Below are 21,442 nucleotides of genomic sequence, written 5' to 3'. Positions count from 1 at the left end.
TGAAGTGGCCTGCAGTTATATCCCTTCATCTCCCCTATCCAGGACAGGGTTGGGCAACTATGACAACTTTACAACCTGTACAGCTGACTTTAGGAATTCTGGGAGTTGAAGTCCATATGTCGTAAAGATGTCATAGCGGCCTACCCCCTTGGCCCAGCTTCTTTGACTGAAACTGGAGAAATAATTCTATCAAATCCCCATTTTTTTCCGCTCAGCCACTATCTCCCCACTTCCCCCCCACAAAAAAACAACAATGACCCGTATTAATCAATGAAAGAAATCATTCTTATCCTTTAACTCAGAGAAATGATCTTCAAGTTGGAGGAACTTCATGAGGAGAAGAACAGACTTAAGTTATATTCTACGGAAAATATCAAAATAAAAATCCCCCAAAGTAGACGGTCGATACTCTCCACGTGATTTTTCTCTCTGCTGTTTTATTTTGCCTTCTTTAACACATTCTCATGTTAATATTTTAGGGTTAGGGTCTGTAGGCCTAACGTTACTATAGTAATGTAGCCACACCATTTTCTTTTCTTTAACATGGCTTTAAAGTTGGATCTAAAATTAGCAGTGCAAGATTAATCACAGAAAGACATACTTTCCGACAATGGCTGTAGATGTATCCCTCCACATCAACACTAACGGCGCTCGTACATTCATCCAGAATGGCAAACTGGGGTTTATGGTAGAACAACCTAGCCATCTGCAATGGAGAAAGAAATGATGAAGGATTACCATATAATCCATATATAGGAAGAACATTGAATTGGATTTTTTTTTCAAAAAAAGCCTAAGATATTTTGCACATAATCATAAAAAATAAGCGACATTATATGATGGGAGAGACGTTCAAATCACAAAAGTACTACAAAAATGTCCCTTAATTCCATCACACTCATATTCTCCAGAGAGTCACATTATTTGTATGCTGTCAGTCCTGGAAGCTATTTTTTTTCCGTTGCATTATTTGTAGTCAACATGAAAATAAAAACAAAGCAAATTTTATACGTGGCACACGGTTCTCTTTTTATCCTCCCCCTTGAAACAGATGCAAAAATTTCACTCTGTTGCCATCACACAGAATTATCTGAAAATATTTTACCAAATTTCTGACCCTCTTAAAGGTAGCAATTAATGGGAGATTTATCTATGACTCAGAACTGCTGCCAGCCTGAGTTAACTCTAGATTAGAAGAACAAATATTCTGAACTGGAATTAAGCAGAGTGCGAACTGTAAGTAGTGAACTTATTATTATTATTATTTTTTTAAAAAGCTTATTATCAAAAGCAGACATCGTAACACATTTTGTTCCTATGTAATATTGTACTAAATTATTAATCAGGTGGTCCTCGACTTACAACAATTTGTTTAATGACTGTTCAAAGTTACAACGGCACTGAAAAAAACACCATATGACTGTTTCTTATACTTAATGACCATTGCAGCATTGAAACCACTGTTCAATAACAGTGGCAACAACTGTGGAGCATCCTATAAGAAATGAATTTATTTATTTATTTATTATTAAAATTTATATGCCGCCCAATCCCGAAGGACTCTACACTTAGGAATGGAGACAACCCTCTAATAGTTTATGTTTGTTGGAACCTAGGGATTTGGCGGTCTATAAATGTAATTAATCATAGTGGTATTAGACCACCGTTTTACTACTGAATTTATGTAAACACGTCAATCAAAACAAGTGGTGGAAAATGTACACAGTATCAAGGGACACTGTGAAGCCAACCAACCGCCATTCTCTGTTTCTCTCCTCCACTGAGAACATCCATCCAGTCTTGAACGCTATCCCAGCCTCCTTCACGTTCCAAGATTTGACCCAGCTGGACATTATCCAAGTATTCCTTTAACACCTGCAACCAAAACAGTAAACAAATATTGCTTAACAGACTGCTGATATGTTTGCTACTATCTCCCTGTTAATTTAGCTAATCCTCCCCCATCCCTAACAATTTAGATTGGTTTAGTTCAAAATGTTTTGTCAGATAAATTGTACCCAGCAACAATATTACCTGAGCTAGATTATGTCATGGCACGACATAACCGCGAACGTCAAAAGCGCGCCGACAAAACCGCGGGGCTAAAACCGCGATGTCAAAAGCGCGCCGACAACAGCGCGCTGACAGAAGCGCGATTTAAGTTAAGGTAAGGTTTAGGGTTAGGGTTAGGGTTAGGTTTAAGGTTAGGTTTAGGGTTAGGTTTAGGGTTATGTTACAGCGCGCTTCTGTCGGCGCGCTGTTGTCGGCACGCTTCAGCGCTCATTCGTCTCCACGGTTTTGACGGCACGGTTTTGTCACCGCACTTTAGTCACACGCGCTTTTGTCATACGCACATTTGTGGTGGAACTGATTATGTACTTTAAGTGGTATTGAAGTACATGATAAATGTTATGCAGCCTTGCATACAGCTGGCCTGAAAGCGGTTCTGATTCAGTGACCTTCCCTTCCGTTAAAATAGAAAACCTAACTAACCAAGTGCTCTTTTTCACCAGATCTATAGGTTTTTTCCTTCAACTTCTCTGTGATTCAAGACAGAAATCACAATGGCATTGCTACAGAACCTGGCATTTAAGCATCAGCGCAGATTTCAATCAACATTCTCTTTTTCTATATAAGAACCAGAGTTATGGGACTTGGAAATCCATGTGTGCAGTTATAAAATTCCCCCACCGTCTTGAAAGCTTGGCAGAAGTTAAAGCAGATGAGTAATTTCTACGCATGTACTGATAAACTGATGTATCTCTTCTTTATTACATTCATACCCTTTAACGGTATCGGCCAACAAGGAGGCTATGCACCTGATTTTTCTGTCCTATAATTTCAAGATGCTCACCAGAGGTGGTATTCAGCAGATTCCAACCAGTTCTGGAAAACCGGTAGTGGAAATTTTCGAGTAGTTTGGAGAACTATGTCTGAACGGCCCCGCCCCCATCTATTCTCTGCCTCCCGAGGCCCAGCTGATCGGGAGGAAATGGGGATTTTGCAGAAACCTTCCCCTCAAGTGGGGAGGGAATGGGGATTTTACAGTATCCTTCCCCTGGAGTGGGGAGGGAATGGGGATTTTACAGTATCCTTCCCCTGGAGTGGGGAGGGAATGGGGATTTTACAGTATCCTTCCCCTGGGGTGGGGAGGGAATGGGGATTTTACAGTATCCTTCCCCTGGAGTGGGGTGGGAATGGAGATTTTACAGTATCCTTCCCCTGCCACGCCCACCAAGCCACACCATGCCACGCCACGCCCACAGAACATGGTGTGGCGTAAAGATTTTTGAATCCCACCACTGATGCTCACATAATAGCATATTTTCCTATCTGCCAAGTGGCAGTGCCTACAATAAATTCAGAAAATTAGCTTTTATGATTCTACTTCTATACTAATTCAGTATAGTTCTACAATTGAGAAAATTAAGGCTTGTATGAGCAATCTTGTAATTAACCTCAATTTAAAAAATCAAACAGGAATCAACCTAGGAATACCACTATAATACCACTATAACAGCAAATCTGAAAACCAATGAAACAATACTCTATCACAGGGGTAGTCAACCTTTTTATACCTACCGCCCACTTTTGTATCTCTGTTAGTAGTAAAATTTTCTAACCGCCCACCAGTTCCACAGTAAGGGTGATTTATAAAGTGGGGAAGTAACTTTACTTTATAAAATTTATAAAGCAGAGATGCAGCAAAACCCCTACCGCCCACCACGAAAGCTGGAACGCCCACTAGTGGGCGGTAGGGACCAGGTTGACTACCACAATACCTTATTCTGTTGGCATGCTTATCTATAATAGATACATATTTCCTTTTTCAAAGTATTATATCTTTCTTAAAGAAAGACAAATCAGAATGTGTAGAAACATTTATAAATGTCCCTTCTTCTTCTCTGCTCCCATTAAGGTTGTAAATAAATACAAGAGTATCAATTCATACACATATGCACTGAGACAAAACTGGTTTAAATCACTGGCATTTCAAATCATTACATGCTTTTAAAATTTACAGCGATTTCTGTTTTTTTAAATTTTGATTTACTTTCATTATACATCTATAGTAAATATAACCTTTAAAAACAGAGCCTGTTTGATCTAGTGGTTAAGGCACAAGACTGCAAAGCAGGAATCTGTGAGTGCTAGGTCCCATTTTTGCCATAAAAGCCGGCTGGGGTGACTTTGGGTCACGCACTCTCTCTCAGCCCAATGTACCTCACAGGGTTGTTGTTGAGGAAAAAGTAGGAGGAAGTGTGTTGGATCGTGGCACGACAAAACCGCGGTCCACTAAAGCGTGCCCGATTAAAGCGCGTCACTGACGTCATCAGCAGCGCGACAACAACGACCGCGGAGAAAAAAGGGCGCTTTAAAAAGCGCTTTTAAAGCAAACCGATTCACGTAAAGGTAAGGGTTAGGTTTAGGGTTAGGGTTACGTTAAGCGTTAGGGTTAGGTTTAGGGTTAGGTTAAGGGTTAGCGTTAGGTTTAGCGTTAGGTTAAGGGTTAGGTTTAGGGTTAGGTTAAGGCTTAGGTTTAGGGTTAGGTTTGGGGGGGTTAGGTTTAGGTTTACGCGTTAATTTTAGCTTTACCGCTCACAGCATGCTTTTTTCGTCGCGCTGTGATGATGTCAGGTACGCGGTTTCGTCGAGCGCGCTTTAGTTGACCGTGGTTTTGTGGTGGAACCGTGTTGGATAAGCTTGTGTTATTTGTAAAAATGATAAAGGGGAGATTCAAAGAAATAAATTGTTTGAATAAATAATGCATTTCACCTGGTCAGAGATGCCTTTCCTTTTCTGATCTTCTATAGTGTCTGGATAAATTACTTGGTCTCTCAACGTCCCGAGTGTCATATATGGTCTCTGAAATTAAAGTTAAATTATAATTAGAAAATTGCGGCATTTGTCGGAGAGAAGAAATGTCAACGGTCCTGGTGGTTTGATTTACCTGGGGAACATAAAACAACTTTCCTCTCTCGGGTTTAGTTAGGCAGCCGCCGAACAAGGGCCACAACTGCAATAAGAAAAACACAATTTATTAGAATAGAAACGTAACGTCATTTTTTTTTGCCCTTCAAATCAAGTTTACTTTTTTACTTACTTCACCAAGGACCCGGAAGAGAGAACTTTTTCCACATCCATTTGGCCCACAAATAAGGACATTTGCCCCAGATTGCACCTGGAATATAAATCAAGACAGAATATGAACCAACCAATAACCTCTGGGGAAATCCTGCAGGTAATCAAACAACTAAGATTAGGAATAATGTAAACTGCTTAAAGTTTGTGTAACGGCAAGGAGCTGAGTTCAACGCAGAGATCTTATTGACTTTTTTTTCCTTTTTTAAAAATTTCCTTGGTTTTAATATATTTTGCACTGTGTTTGATAAAAAAGCTATACCGTGTACGGGCTCTGGGAAGTCGGGGGGGGAGGAAGGGAGGGGGAGTCCTAGGGGGGAGGGGGGGAGGGGGGAAATATAGTATGTGCTAGATTTTAAAGTAACATGATTGCACTTGTATACTGTTGCTTTTTTAATTCTAGTGTAAAAATAGGAAGCTGAATATATTGATAGATAGTAGAAATACACCGAAGGGAGGAGCAGAGGGAAAGAAGAAAGAGGTGTAGAGAGGGTGGGAGAGAGGATTGGAGGGAGGGTGAGATGGAAGGGAGGGAGTGTATTGGGAGAGAGGAGTGATAGAGGGGGAGGGGAAGTAGGGTAGAGGGGAATGTTGGAGGGAAGAAAGGAAAGTTGGAGGGGGGTGAAAGAAAGGGTGTATGGAGGGTTGAAGTGGTATATTGGGTTTGTGTTTTGGGGGGTATTGTTGACAAGAATGGCTGTGTTTATTGTTCAATGTTATATGGCCCCGGTTATGCACAGTATATATGACTGTATGAAATGAAAATGAAAATAAAACATATTTACACGCTAAAAAAAAAAGACAGAATATGTATGTTTAAAGTTTCTCAAATGCTAAAAGCTACGGTATATGAATTGCCTTCACAATGCATGAGATTCGCTTCATTAACTTGGGAACATATATTTGATTTAGCAAGTATTTTCTAGATACTCCTTCGAAACACAAGCACTCAAAAGTATTCAAACCTTGGAAGTGTTTATAAAATTTGGTAGAAGGAAGTTAAAAACCTACATGCAAATTTTCGGTTCACTATGGGACGGACCTGCTTTTTTAAAGTACTAAAACGTTCAGTTAAATTGACACATTTTAAAAATAATTTGAACTAGATTGTTTTATGAAAATAAAATGAAAGTTTCTGCTATTGTAGCGTGTCTCAATCAAGTATGGTTCTGGTGTTATTTTTCTGATCTGGTCTATCTTAAAGATCATCCCCCTGGCTACTTACTTGTGGAATGCCACAGAAATTGGTCCTCTCTCTCCCCTACTCTTTATCATTTATATGAAGCCACTGGGAGAAATTCTGAAGTGACTTGGGGTGCTGATGATACAAAGTTTTATGCTGCCACCCAAGTCTGAACTGGGCTCCATCAACTATGGAGGTCCTTTTTTTTGTCTGGAAATTATAAGGATCTGGATTGGACAAAACAGGTTGCTTGAAACCCTTGTGAGGCAATCTTGGAGCTACACAAAAAATGTTATGGAATGGATATTCTGGTTTATATTATGACTACCTAATGAAAAAAAACCTGTGTTTTTTTCAAATTCCTATATTAGTGTTGACTAGGCCCATGGAGAATAGCAATCAGTTTGTCAAATTTCTCCTGGTTTCCATGTGTATAGCATGATTATCACCAGGAAGAGATTTATGCAAATATTTAGTATTATGCATACAGAGGATGGGAAAACTACTTAGAATCTATGTGGGTTAGCTCCCCTCTTAAAAGTTTCCCATATAGAAATCTTTCCTTTTCCTGCCTCTTGGGACTTTCCCCCAAATTTAGAAAACATTCTTGTCTGTGAAAGGGCCCTATACTGAGAAGGAGAAACTCCTCAAAATTAGGTAGATTTCACTGAATAATATAATACCTCCAATATAATATAATATAATATAATATAATATAATATAATATAATATAATATAATATAATATAATATAATATAATATAATATAATATAATATAATATAATATAATATAATATAATATAATATAATATAATATAATATAATATAATATAATAAATATAATATAATATAATATAATATAATATAATATAATATAATATAATATAATATAATATAATATAATATAATATAATATAATATAATATAATAAATATAATATAATATAATATAATATAATATAATATAATATAATATAATATAATATAATATAATATAATATAATATAATATAATATAATATAATATAATATTATAATATAATATAATATAATATAATATAATATAATATAATAAATATAATATAATATAATATAATATAATATAATATATATAATATAATACAATACCTCCAATATAATAAATAAATATAATAAATATAATATAATATAATAAATATAATATAATATAAAATATATAATATAATATAATATAATATAATATAATATAATATAATATTATAATATAATATAATATAATATAATATAATATAATATAATATAATATAATATAATATAATATAATATAATATAATATAATATAATATAATATAATATAATATAATATAATATAATATAATATAATATAATATAATATAATATAATATAATATAATATAATATAATATAATAAATATAATTAATATGATACCTCCAATATAATATAATACCTCCACTAATTTTGGATAGTTTTTCACTTTGAAGGCAATCTCCCTCACTATCAGAGATCACTTTGTTCTGAAATAATCTTCCAAAGACAATGCTTTGGGATGGGAAGTGGAACAAAACACATTTTATATTCTTATTCAGCAAATTATTTCCAGATGAAATCGTGAATGTTACAAGGTACCTCAAAGTTGAGATCTTTAATCAGCAAATCGCCATTTGGTGTTGCCAATGGAACGTGATCAAATCTTCAAGGAAAATAGACATACCACCATTAATTATTAAAAAATATTACCATTGCAAAAAAGGGACAATTAATAAACTAATTAGTAAACTGTCAACTCAATTTACTAGTGAATTACTGTTAAACAAGAGGGTTAACATTTTCAAGGTCCTTGCAACATAGCCACGCCCACAAAATGACCGTTGTCTTACCTGAACGGTCCTTCTATGGGTGCTGCGAAGGGAATCCAATCATGGGTTAACTTAGCCTTCTAGCCTTGAGACTGAGTATGCAAATATCAAAGTTACGCCTCCTCTGACTGGACTTCCGCTTCCTCTCCAGTTCTTATTACGAAGTCCACCGAAGAAGCATTATGTCAATCCTCAACAAGCCGCAAGTCATCCGGCACAACGGAGTCAAGTCCAGTCAGTAACTAGTCACAGTCACATGGAGCCCTGACCAGCCGAAGCCGCGGGCGGGTTTGGATTCCCTTCGCAGCACCCATAGAAGGACCGTTCAGGTAAGACAACGGTCATTCTCCTGTGTGCTGCTCCGGGAATCCAATCATGGGATATATCAAAGCAATGAACTCCCCGGGCGGGAGCTAGGCTGGTCAGGCTCCTCCGCAGACGGAAGGACCCTTTGCAACACTCTCCGCCCAAAGGACGCCTCGGCCGAGGCGAAGACATCAATCTTGTAGTGGCGAATAAAAGGCGAGGGGGATGCCCAAGTGGCCGCCCTGCAAATCTCTTCCACGGACGCTTGCGTCGCCCAGGCCGCTGTGGTGGCCGCACTCCTGGTGGAATGAGGAGTGATTCGCCTTGGAACCGGTCTGGAGTGGGTGTCATACGCCAACGCAATGCAAGCTTTCAACCATCGGCCGATGGTGTGGGAGGACACCTTCTGTCCCATTGAAGATGGCTGGAAGGAGACGAACAGGGCCTCCGATCTTCGGAACGACGCCGTGCGCTTCACATAGCGACGAAGAGCCCTGCGCACATCCAGATGGTGCCACTGACGTTCCCGCGGATGAGACGGGTGAGGACAAAGTCCGGCAGGACAAGTTCTTGAGTTCTGTGAAACAATGAATTTATCTTTGGAAGAAAGGTCGGATCCAAACGAAGCACTACCTTGTTCGGGTGGAAGATGCAAAGATCCGCACGAACCGAAAGGGCTGCTAGCTCCGACACCCTCCTGGCCGATGTTATGGCCACCAGGAAAGCCGTCTTGAGTGTCAGCAAGCGGAGGCTGATGGAGTGTAGAGGCTCAAAGGGGGCAGCTGTAAGGGCCCTGAGAACCAAGGTCAAATCCCACGTGGGATAACGATGTACCGTCGGCGGTCGTAAGTTGGAAGCACCCTTAAGGAAGGTTCGAACTCGCAAGTGCTGGGATAAGGAGCGGCCTTGGCCACCCCCGACCACCGTTGACAGGGCTGTGACCTGACGGCGAAGTGTGTTTGGTGCCAACCCCTTGTTGAGGCCGGACTGCAAGAAATCCAGAACCTGGGGCACCGAGGCCTTGATGGGATCGACCCCGGTGCGTCGGCACCAGCGGCAGAAGGCCTGCCAGGTAGCTTCGTAAATACGGGTAGTCGACGGGCGACGGGCCGCCTGAATTGTAGAGATGACTTCGTCTGAATAGTGGAGGGCCGCTAGCATCTCCCGCTCACGTGCCACACGGCTAACTGCAACAGCTGAGGGCCCGGGTGCCGGAGAGCCCCTTGGTGGAGCTGAATCTTGTCGTCCGGGATCCTCCAAGGACGCGAAACGGACAGATGGACGAGGTCTGCGTACCAGGGACGTCTGGGCCACATTGGAGCGACCAGCAGCACTTCCGCCTGTTCTGTCAATATCTTCTGAATGACCGACGGAAGGATCGGGAGAGGAGGAAAGGCATAGAGAAGGCCGGCCGGCCAACGGCTGCGTAGAGCGTCTACTCCCTCCGCCCCCGGAGCCTGGTATCGGGAGTAAAACCGGGGAAGTTGTGCGTTGCGCGGGTGAGCGAACAGATCCACCTCGGGCAGGCCGAAGCGGTGAGAGAGCTCCTGGAAGAGAATGGGGTGGAGCTGCCACTCCCCCTGATCCACAGTCGCTCTGCTCAGCCAGTCCGCCTGAGTGTTGGCTTCGCCCGAGATGTGCTCCGCCCGAATCGATGAGAGTCTGGGCTCCGCCCAATGGAACAACCTTTCCGCTTCCAGCATCAGAGCTCTGGACTGCGTTCCCCCTTGGCGGTTGATGTGAGCCTTGGAGGCCACATTGTCGGTCAGGATTAACACATGGTGATGAGATACAATGTCCCGAAATTCCAGGAGAGCCAGACGGATGGCCCGCAACTCCAGCCAGTTTATGCTGTTCGCCAGCTCCTGATCCGACCATCGACCTTGGGCCACTTTGTCCAGGGCATGGGCCCCCCATCCGAATAAGCTGGCGTCCGTTGTAACTTGAACGCGGTCCGGCTCCTTGAATGGAGATCCCCTGAGGAGCCTGGACGACATCCACCAATGCAGGGACCGCCTGGCCTTGCCCGGGAGCTGCACCTTGATGTGGGAATGACTGGTATGCGCTCTTTGGAAGGGCAGCAGGAACCACTGGAGAGGACGCGCATGGAACCTGGCCCAGGGCACCACGCTGATGCAGGAGATCATCTTCCCTAGCAGTTTGGAAAGCGACAGCAGCGGTACTCGCCGATGGGATAGCGCATGATGCGCTAGGCGGTATATGCTCTGCCTCCTTTCCGGGGACAGGAAAACCTCGCACGACATCGAGTTGATGGTGGTTCCCAGATGAAGGAGGGACGTGGTTGGGCGCAGGTGGCTCTTGGGCAGATTGAGGACAAAGCCATGGTCCCGCAATGCGTCCATCGTGACCTGTAGGTCTCGGAGGGCCTGATCTCGAGAGGACGACAGCACCAACACGTCGTCCAAATAACAATTGATGCGTATTGGAATTGAGCGAAGGGAGGCTGCCAATACTGCCAGAAGCTTGGTGAACGTGCGCGGGGCCGAGGAGAGGCCGAATGGCAAGGCCCGGTATTGATAATGACGGCCGTTGAAGTGAAACCTCAGGAACTTCCGATGTGCCGGATGAATGGGCACATGGAGGTACGCTTCTTTGATGTCTATGGAAGTCATCATGTCGCCTTGGCGGATGGAAGCCAATATGCTCTTTAGAGAGTGCATTTTGAATTTTTGGTATTTGATATACTGATTGAGCTGTTTCAAATCTAGGATTGCCCTCCATCCCCCGGAGTTCTTTGGTACTAGGAACAAGATGGAATAAAACCCTAGGCCTCCCTGCCCTTTGGGAACTTGCTCTATGGCCCTGATGGTGAGAAGATGAGATATCTCGGTGTCCATAAGGCGCCGCTTTGACGGGCACCTGGGCACAGGGCACCTGATGAACCTCCTCGGGGGGATGGATAGAAATTCTAGCGTGAGACCCAAACTCACTACTTGAAGGGCCCAGGCGTCTGACGTGAGCTCCGCCCACCGGTGGGCGAAGGCCAAGAGACGTCCTCCTATGGGCCCTACCTCCTGCGAGTCAGCGGTATCTGCGAAAGGATCGGTTGCCCGCTCCTCGGAATGACCGTCTACTCTGCGCCTGACTCTGCTGGCGCCCCCTGTCTCTGGCCCCGGCTCGGTCCTGGCCACGGTCCTGTGCCTGGGAGAACCCCCTGGTATAGTTGGGGACATAGGGGGCAGAGGTAAACCCCGAGTCCCCAGACCGAAAGGGCTGTCGTCTACCATAAGGCTGTGGCCTTCTGGCCACCCGGGCACTTGTGGAGGGAAGCACCCTACGTCTGTCCCGAGTCTCAATGAGAATTGGATCCAGCACTGAACCAAACAAGGCCCCGCCCTTAAAGGGCGTGGATGCTAGACGCCACTTGGATTTGATATCAGCTTGCCAGTGGCGGAGCCAGAGCAAACGGCGAGAGGCCACATTGGAAGCCACGGCTCGGGAAGCAAACTTCGCCGCGCTAAGGGTGGCATCAGCAGAAAACTCTAGGGCCGCTATCAGTTTGGTGACATCCTGATGGAGGCGCAGTTCCTCCGGATCCAGCCTTTCCTGTAGCTGTCTCAGCCAAACTAAAGAAGTCCTATTAAAGAAGGAAGCTGCAGTGGCTGATCGCAAGGCCCACGCTGCTGCCTGATGAGTCTTGCGAAGGACCGATTCGGCCTTGCGGTCCTCGGCCTTCAATCCTTCCGAAATTTCAGAAGGAATTAATGCCGGTGAAGCAAGAGCCGCTATGGGAGCATCCACTGTGGGAAACTGCAGGAGGGCCTCCAACTCTGGGGAAGATGTGAAAAGCTTCCTATCACCAGACCCAGGGGCTTTAACCGCGGTCGGCTCATCCCACTGCTTTTGGATCAAATCAAGAAAAAGCTTGGGAGATGGGATAAAATCCTGCAGAGCCACCTGCTCAGCAAAGAGCCGCTCGGTGGCATCCAGGCCCACAGCAGCACTTTCTGCAGAAATTGCCTCCCCCATGTGGGTGGTAGTCTTGGCCTTATATAGCAGGGATTTGAAAAGAGCGTGCCTGAAAAGCCCAGGGGGCGGAGGCTGGTCCACAGGAAGGCCCTCGTCACCAGAGAGTTCCCTATCCTGGATTTCACCTTCTTCCACTAAGGGAGATTGTGCGCTAAACACAGAGTGTAAAGGGGAAGGAGGATCAGTTTGCAGAATGGAAGAATCCCCTTGTACTGCTTGGGGAGCCAGGCCTGAGTAGGCCAGAGTAGGCCTGGAGACCTGGGATCTACGCGCTAATTCCGCATCCACCCCTCTGGAAATAGCCTCTGAGATCATGCTGTAGAATTCAGCAGAAAGGCCCAAATCCTGGCCCTCCAGAGGCCTGAGGCCTGCAGCTGTGGGGGTGAACGTGGCAGAGGGCCCAGCGCGTGGAGGTGAACGAAGAGAAGCCCCACTAGCCTCCGAAATAATTGGGGGAGAACGAGGCCCGAAAGCCCCTACCTCGGGAATAGGGCCCTGGGGAAGCTGAATATCAGGAGACCAACCCTGCTCAACAACCCTCACCGGAGACACAGGCTGCTGAACCAAAACCGGAGGGGAAGAAATGGGAGCCCCAGATGCCTTGGGGGGAACTTTGGCCTTGTCCTTGCGCTTGTGCGACTTATCCCGAACAGTAGATGAGGCTCGAGGCCTACTAGTAGAGGCCCTGGTCGCGGCCCTGCTGGGCCCAGGGCTGGCCCCTCCCTCGCCAGGGGAACGGGGCTCAGAAACTGGCCGGACAGTACCTTGCAATTGATCAGCCATGATATGAGTTTGAAAGAGCTCAATCAGCGAGACAAAGGAATGCAATTGAAAGCACTTCGCCAAGAACGCCACGTGGAAGCAGAGACTAAGAGAAGCGACCTCCTCCCTGAGTCAGCAAACTCGAGTGAGGGAAAAGGGAGGGGCGGAAGCAGTGCGCAGACTCAAGCGCGCGAACCAAATCTGCCTTCTCATCCCAGGCGTTAGAGCGCATGCGTGAAAAGCGCTTCCAAATAAGGTCACCGGCTTCAAAGGCGCGAAATTCAAAGGAACCGCAAGGGAAATTCCCAACAGCCGATCCGTGTAATCCTCCGGCAGCCGCTCCAGCGAGGGCACAAAGGAGGGAGGCGGGGAAGGGGGGGAAGACCCGCTCCGACAAGCCAAAGCCTCGGATCTGACCGCGCCCGCGGGCGGGTGCTATCCGGCAGGGGTGGCAGCGCTGGGAGACTCAGCTTCCTTGCGCGCTGATGATAAGGGAGGGCAGGCGGAGAAGCCCCACTCCAGCTGCAGCGATCCGATATCCCTTAAGGGAAATAGCGAGGGAGGAATCTGCTGACAGCAATCTGCCGCTTTACCTCCAATCCAGCAAGAAATCCACAGTGAAAAACCAAGTAATTTCATCCTTAATGTAGAAATATTAGCAATTAATCAAGAGAGCGTTGAAAATAAGTCTCGTAGGCTTGACTGAGTAATAAGGACTGGAGAGGAAGCGGAAGTCCAGTCAGAGGAGGCGTAACTTTGATATTTGCATACTCAGTCTCAAGGCTAGAAGGCTAAGTTAACCCATGATTGGATTCCCGGAGCAGCACACAGGAGAATAAGCAAATAACAAAATGTCCACTTCAAAATTTTTGAAGTCGAAAACGGGAAAATATATGAAAATCTACAGAGTTGAAAACATAAATACTGTTATGTTTCACAAGCATTAACCTCCGTCCCTTTTTCTTAATATTTGTAGATGCTATTACTTTTCAGAAACGATATGGGTCTTCCTTAAGTTACAACCATTTTTTTCAGGGATGGCTCAAAGTTACAGGTGAATGATACACTTGGTTCCTGAAGCTACGGCTGTTGTGGCACTTCTGAAGCCAAGTGATCAAAATCCAGGCGCTTGGCAGCCCATCTGCACTTACAATCACAGCGGTGCTTCAATTTTCCCTGCCTATCTTTCCCATCTGTGCCACAATTTAGGAAGGGTTCCTTCTAAGCCTCTTGTTCTGTAGATGTGGGTATAGGCAGCCTCTGTCTCCCAAGCTCTTTCCCACATAACTCATTACACCTTGTCAGCAGTGGGAACAAGAAGGAGGAGCCGAGGTGGCGCAGTGGTTAGGGTGCAGGACTGCAGGCCGCTTCAGCTGACTGTTATCTGCAGTTCAGCGGTTCTAATCTCACCGGCTCAAGGTTGACTCAGCCTTCCATCCTTCCAAGGTGGGTGAAATGAGGACCCAGACTGTGGGGGCGATATGCTGAAGCGGTATATAAGTCTAACTGCTATTGCTATTGCTAAGAAGACAGCAAAATTTAGCTGGGGCAGTGGAACGCAGGACGGGAGGGGCTTCAGAGGCCAGAGCACAAGGGCAGTTGATGTTGGGACAGTTACAACTTCTTGAGATGACTGGGGCTTCCCATTGTGATGGTTGAAGCTTCCTGGGGTAACTGCAGCTTAGTGCTAGGGCACAGGACTCCTTGCAGATTTATTTATTTATTTTATTTATTTATTAGACTTATATACCGCTTCATAGGGCTTTCAGCCCTCTCTAAGCGGTTTACAGATTTTTAGCAAATTGAGTCAGCAAATTGCCCCCACAGTCTGGGTCCTCATTTCACCCACCTCGGAAGGATGGAAGGCTGAGTCAACCTTGAGCCGGTGAGATTTGAACCGCTGAATTGCAGATAACAGTCAGCTGAAGTGGCCTGGAGTACTGCACCCTAACCACTGCGCCACCTCGGCTCTTCACATCCAGAGCTGTGGCAAGCCATGAAGCTCCTGAGTTGCAAGGTGGCAAGCAGCCCCCTACGCCAGTGATGCTGAACCTTTTTTTAGTACCGAGTGCCAAAAAAGTCGCACGGAAATGTCGTGCGTACACGCGCTTATTGGGGTCACACTCCGAAAAAGCTGAACTTCCGGTTTCTAGCGTGCATGCACACCCGACGATCAGTTGGCCAGTGTGCATGCACACACACGTTTTTGCCACTGCCGCGTGCATGAAGGACAGCCGATTATCGCAGACACAAGGGCGCCAGATACCCAGAAGACAAACAGGCAAGGCTGCGCGTGCTGGGTGACATGGCTTTGCGCGCCACTTTGGCCTGCCACACCATCATGGCCCTAGGTTGTGCAGTTCCTGGGCTGCTTGCTACCAAGCCAGGAGTGATTTGCATTGGAATGCATCCTCAGCTAACGATGGGTGGAATTCGGTTCACAATTGCAATCGGCGCTGCCAGGATTGCTATCGCCAAGCAATGCAGTCGCATAGCGTCGAGCTTTATAATCACATTGTTTAGCGGTGGAAATTCCAGTTCCAATTGCCATCACAGCTCTTTGTACATAAAAGAGAACTAAAGGTGGAATTGTGTTGATGTTGACTGTTTCCTTTCGAAAGCTTGGGTATGTATGAACAGCAACTGTTCAATAACTTTTTGACTGTGGTTTAATAAAGCCTATTTTATATGTTTACTTCACTGCAACTCTCTCCCACAAAGCTTCTTGTAGATCCAAGAGATGGCCATAGTTGTTGACAGTTGGAGTAAAACACTGATCAATGTAAAACAGTTGTCTTAAATCAATCAAGTCAGATCCCTAGATAACCCTGCCAACTGAATATGTAGTGGCTTGTGAGGACCCGGATTGTTGTTGGGGGCAATATGCTGACTCTGTAAACCGCTTAGAGAGGGCTGAAAGCCCTATGAAGCGGTATATAAGTCTAATTGCTATAATTGCTACTCATTCATTACACATTTCAAATGTAATACGATTTGCTTTTCAACTTCATTCATTGAATCCCATGCAGATGACAATAGCTCCAAGATCTGGGGAAGCATGTCCATACAGAGGCCTACAAGATCTGTGGAAGCATGTCCATACAGAAGCCTACATGATTTTCTGCATTCAGAAGACCACAATTGGGGGTGGGGAAGGGTGAAAAAAATGGCATTGCCAGGAAGCAATTGTAGACATGGTCTCACAGCTGCTTCTTGTACAGTTTACTCTTCAGGGTAAAAGGTGTGTGCAGAGATCTACCACAAATGCTAAAAATTAAAAATAAAATCTAGACAGCACGGATAGGTAGGTAAAAATGAAAAAGGTTAATAGGACGTCTTAATAAAAAGTGAGGGATTTTACCTACTTGATAATGTTATCTGTTATGACAATTCGTCCTGAACCAGGAATCAACGGAGTGGCTTGCTTCAGGTCTAAATCTTAAATTTAAAAATTTAAAAACAGTAAGTAATTAATAGTAAAGTTATTATGTGTTTTTGTATTAATTCCTTAATCAACTTCAGGGCACCATAGTTACCTTTGTCTTGTGTTAACATGGTTCGTTGGTATTTCCCTTTGTTTAGCTCCTTCAGAACTTGCATTAATTCTGTAATTCGAGCTGTGAAGCTAAAGGTTATAAATCTATTAAACTGACGGACTTCAAGAATTTTCTTCAAAACTGAACGTTCATCAAAAATAGGTGAAATCGACAAGTTTAAAATGGAAAACAAAATAATACATATCACGAGTGCATATTATAAACATTTAGAAAGATTTCTTTTTCCATAAACGATGGTCCAAGCTTTGTTAAAATACTTCCTTTTTTATATTTCAAATATACTTTTTTATTTTCATTTTCATAACATACAATCACATGTATGCTATTACATAGCCAGTATCCTATTGTATTAAATAGCAATTACATCAGTTCCTCTTGTCATCAACACCCGAAAATATAAAAACTCATTATTAGCTCTTCTGCTCTCCATACACCTCTTTCTTCTACCTCTCTCCTACCTCCTTTCTTCCCTCCAGCATCCTTTCCTACTCTACTTCCCCTTCCTTTCTCCTTCTCCTCTCTCTACATTCCACTCCTCCTTATCCTCCTCATCTTCCCCCCTTACCCTCTCTCCTATCCTTCTCTTCCCATCTTTCTTCTCCCTTCTGTTTCCCACTCTTCCTCTCATTGGTGTATTTCCGCTTCTGAGCAAACTCCAATCTATGTTGATGGTATTTATACTTCCATAACAATATACTTAACATATCCTAGTTTTAAATAAAAAATAAGAGAAGACAGTATACATGTGCAATCATATTACATTAAAATTTAACACCCCTCGTCAAACCTCCCTCCCTCCCTAAAAACAATCAAATTGATCTTAGTTATCTCATAATTAGAAATTAATACGGATTTGGGGCTAACAAGGAGGATAAAATACATTTATTTTATGAATGAAAATGGGATTGCACGAAGTGGCGCAGTGGTTAAATGCAGCACTGCAGGCTACTTCAGCTGACTGCAGTTCTGCAGTTCGGCTGTTCAAATCTCACCGGCTCAGGGTTGACTCAGCCGTCCATCCTTCCGAGGTGGGTAAAATGAGGACCCGGATTGTTGTTGGGGGCGATATGCTGACTCTGTAAACCGCTTAGAGAGGGCTGAAAGCCCTATGAAGCGGTATATACGTCTAACTGCTACTGCTATTGCTATTGCTATTGGTCAAGGTTACTGTTGGGAAACTACTGGCCAGGCAAGGAGCAGGAGTCAAGCGAGGGTCTAGCTTAGAATTCTTGCACAGCCAAGCTTGATCTCCCTCAACAGTCTTATCTGGCCGTTCCTGAGGAAGCTGACCAGTCTGGGCAGATTCTTATAACACAGGTAGAAGTCAATAAAATTGTTTACTTCAACTATTTACGGCTTTAGTTGCTCGTACTTGACACTTACCCAGCCAATCGAGTCATCTCACGACCCGCTAGGACTATTCTGCCAAGGGCTTGAGACATTCTCAGTAGCATTCTTCCACTTTGGTAGTAATCCTTAAAACAATGAAATACAGGTTTTTCTCTCAAAAACCAACAAGCAATATGTGTGTCATTTATTATAACTACTGCAGCAAATATATTACTCACCTCCAAAAGTTCAGCATGGCTGCTACTCTGATGACGAGGATGGGACAGGTCTAGAAACGGGCGGCTAACAACCAGATAGCCAACTACGGTTGCAAGATCTGTAACATTTGAAAGGGGGGGGGGAAGTATTTCTAATTCCATGTCGTTATTTTAAATGTGGATTGATCCAACATTCGGACAGCAGTTTCATGAAACACCGTTTTATTCTTTTCAGTTTAATACAGGTAGTCCTTGTTTAGCATGACCCAACAATTGCGCAATAGCCATAAGCGCGACGACAAAACTGCGCCAACAAAACCGTGACGTCAAAATCCCGTCCACAAATGCGCGCCGACAAAATTAGGGGTAGGATTATAACGTACGTATACACGTCCCACTATGTAGTTTGTTGATGACGTGATTTTGTCGGCGCGCATTTGTCGGCACGCTTTTGTGGGCGCGATTTTGACATCGCGGTTTTGTCGGCGCGCATACGGATATCGCGCATTTGTCGTGATAAATGTTTAGCAACCACAATTAGGAACCAGCGAGTCACGGCTATTAAGTGGAGAAATCGTCTGATCAGAACTGGATTTCAGGGTTGAAATTGACAAGTGAAACTGACACGGCTGATCGGTTTCACACCTTGGCTTACGTTTGCCTCCTAACCATTCCCCAGTCCTTTGGAATGCTCATCCCAGTACAGTTATAACAAAGGAATTAATATTTGTATTTATATTCATTGGAGAGCAAGACAGTATAGGAGTCCTTGTTTAATGACGGCAATTGGGCCCAGAATTTTGGTCGTAAGTTATTGTGATCGTTAAGTATGTGCCCATGTAACCTGATTCTGTTTTAGAACCATTTTATAACGATCATAAAGTAAGCCACAATAGTCATTAATCAAATCATATTATCAATAAGCGGACCGAAAGATTAAGCGAATCCAGTATATCCAATGGGTGGGGTTTGTTTGTTTTTTGCCATATTCTGCTGGAAACCAGCAAAAACTGCCACAAATTGTGGCCACCTGATCCTAGGACACTGCAACTGGTCTTAAATGCAAAATAGTTGCCAAGTGTCTGAAATGTGATTGTGGGACTGTGAGAGCATATGTGGGGCAGTTGTAACTTGGAAGATGGGTTGCAATTTTTAGTTTATGGTAAAGCAATCAGTTACTACGAAAGGGCTACTTTAAGCAGGCACACAGTGGGTAATACACATTAAAAGCAATATTCAGGTGCAAGCAGATATGAGCATGCCATACTGCCCATTGTGTTTTCCTTTGTGTAACTGCTTACTCTCTTGTAATGTCTTTCTCTTGGAGAAGGACAGGTAAAGGCACAGGGGAAATTACCTACAGAAATAGCTTGTTTTTTCTCTTCCCAATTCACAGAGAGATTGGTGAGGAAAGAATTAGAAGAGAGTAAGCAGCAGAGGTGAGTTCCTACCAGTTCGCACCTATTCGGTAGAACCAGTTCGTCAAATCTACCTAACCAGTTAGAAGAGGTTCCACCAGTGGACCCGGAAAGCAGGCCACACCTACAGAAGAGATTCCAAAATTTTTTGAAACCCACCACTGGCAAGGATCTTGTAACTTGACAGCTTTAAGACTTGCATGCTTCAATGCCAGAGTTTCTGAATAGCTACTTGGACCGATCTAAGTACTAATTCATAATTTCATATCCGGTCACATGGGCGGCAAGCCATTCCCATCCGGTCACATGGGTGGCAAGCCACTCCCACAAAGGAGGCCACACCCACAGAGTAGGTTCCAACAATTTTTGAAACCCACCACTGGTAAGCAGGCACCCAATGGGGGAATAGATTGGGCTGTTTGTGCAGTGCACCATGGTTCCCGGCATCAGTGCATTGATTTCAATGTGTATTACACCTCTCCAATCTTTTTATTCTGCAAGGGGAAGCGGGAAGGACAATGACTGTAATGGAGATCGCATTAATTCACAGTTTAAACAATCATCTGGGATCAACAAAATGTGAACGAACCCCTGTGCTATAAGACTTTTCCCTTTCCTTCTGCCCAAGGTTAGGGAAACATCTTAAATGGTACAGTAATCAGAAGGGAGAGGCTGCTATTTAAAAGTCAGAAAAATAAGATAGTGGCCCTATCGAACTTTACATGGCAAAATGCCTGTTTTGTGAAAATTCTATAACAGGGGAGAAAGAAAGAAAGAAAGAAAGAAAGAAAGAAAGAAAGAAAGAAAGAAAGAAAGAAAGGAGGGAGGGAGGGAGGGAGGGAGGGAGGGAGGGAGGGAGGAAAGAAGACTTACATTTAGCAACAATGGTGTCTACGAAGCCCATTGTAAACCGGAACAGAATGAAATTATGCAGATGCTCTACCTAGGGCGATAAAAAAAATGAAAAGTTTAGTTTAGTTTAGTTTATTGGAATTTGTAGGCCGCCCTTTTCCCTGAGGGGACTCAGGGCGGCTCACATAAACTAGGGAGGGGGGGGATACAGACAACAAAATAGAGACAAATACTAAAATGGTAAGCAACATACATTCATCATTCGGGAGGGGACACTATCCTTATCCCCAGGCCTGGCGGGCGAGCCAGTTCTTCAGGGCTGTGCGGAAGGCTTGGACGGTGGAGAGGGTGCGGATCTCTACAGGGAGCTCGTTCCAAAGTTATGTCAACACATTTTTTTTAAAGATTTTTATTAACAAACATGTAAAATACACACACACACAAATTAGACGTACACATCATTTATACAATACAGTGCGAACAGGAACTTCCTGTTTTTTTATATTAGCAATCATCAATCGATACCGCTCACCTTATATTATTTCCCCTTCTATCGTATTTCATTTAGATTTCACCATTCTTAACCCTCTTATTTTACTCATAACTATTATTTTTGAGTGTTGTTATATTCTTTCATTGATTTTTGTTTCTTTCCTCCATCCATCTATACCATTTATCCCAAATCTGGTAGAATTCTGATTCTTCCTTTCCCTGTATTTCTTTCGTTAATTTATCCATTTCGGCACAGTCCATAATCTTTCTTATTATTTCATCTTCATTTGGGGTTAATTTGTTTTTCCATTTCTGGGCAAAGGCAATCCTTGCCGCTGT

General features: G+C 43.8%; 1 protein-coding gene across 1 annotated transcript in view; it reads right to left on the bottom strand.

Annotated features, from left to right (window-relative positions):
* ABCD3 (ATP binding cassette subfamily D member 3) overlaps positions 1-21,442 on the bottom strand; it is a 62,104-nt gene that overhangs the window by 6,872 nt on the left and 33,790 nt on the right. Inside the window, exons 11-21 of the mRNA XM_087719279.1 lie at positions 20,633-20,702; positions 18,363-18,460; positions 18,178-18,269; positions 16,774-16,862; positions 16,603-16,675; positions 7,950-8,013; positions 5,105-5,182; positions 4,952-5,017; positions 4,777-4,866; positions 1,756-1,875; positions 602-706 (exon numbers count right to left, since the gene is read on the bottom strand). Of these exons, the coding sequence (XP_087575405.1) occupies positions 602-706; positions 1,756-1,875; positions 4,777-4,866; positions 4,952-5,017; positions 5,105-5,182; positions 7,950-8,013; positions 16,603-16,675; positions 16,774-16,862; positions 18,178-18,269; positions 18,363-18,460; positions 20,633-20,702 (945 nt within the window). The remainder of the gene's footprint in view (positions 1-601; positions 707-1,755; positions 1,876-4,776; positions 4,867-4,951; positions 5,018-5,104; positions 5,183-7,949; positions 8,014-16,602; positions 16,676-16,773; positions 16,863-18,177; positions 18,270-18,362; positions 18,461-20,632; positions 20,703-21,442) is intronic.

The sequence above is a fragment of the Thamnophis sirtalis genome, unplaced genomic scaffold, assembly GCF_051295495.1.
Source record: "Thamnophis sirtalis isolate CommonGarterSnake01/CBP01778 unplaced genomic scaffold, rThaSir2_p1.2 scaffold_7, whole genome shotgun sequence".
NCBI classification, from domain to species: Eukaryota; Metazoa; Chordata; class Lepidosauria; order Squamata; family Natricidae; genus Thamnophis; species Thamnophis sirtalis.
Note: the sequence above shows the minus strand (reverse complement) of the source record. Positions and strands in the feature narration are given on the sequence as shown.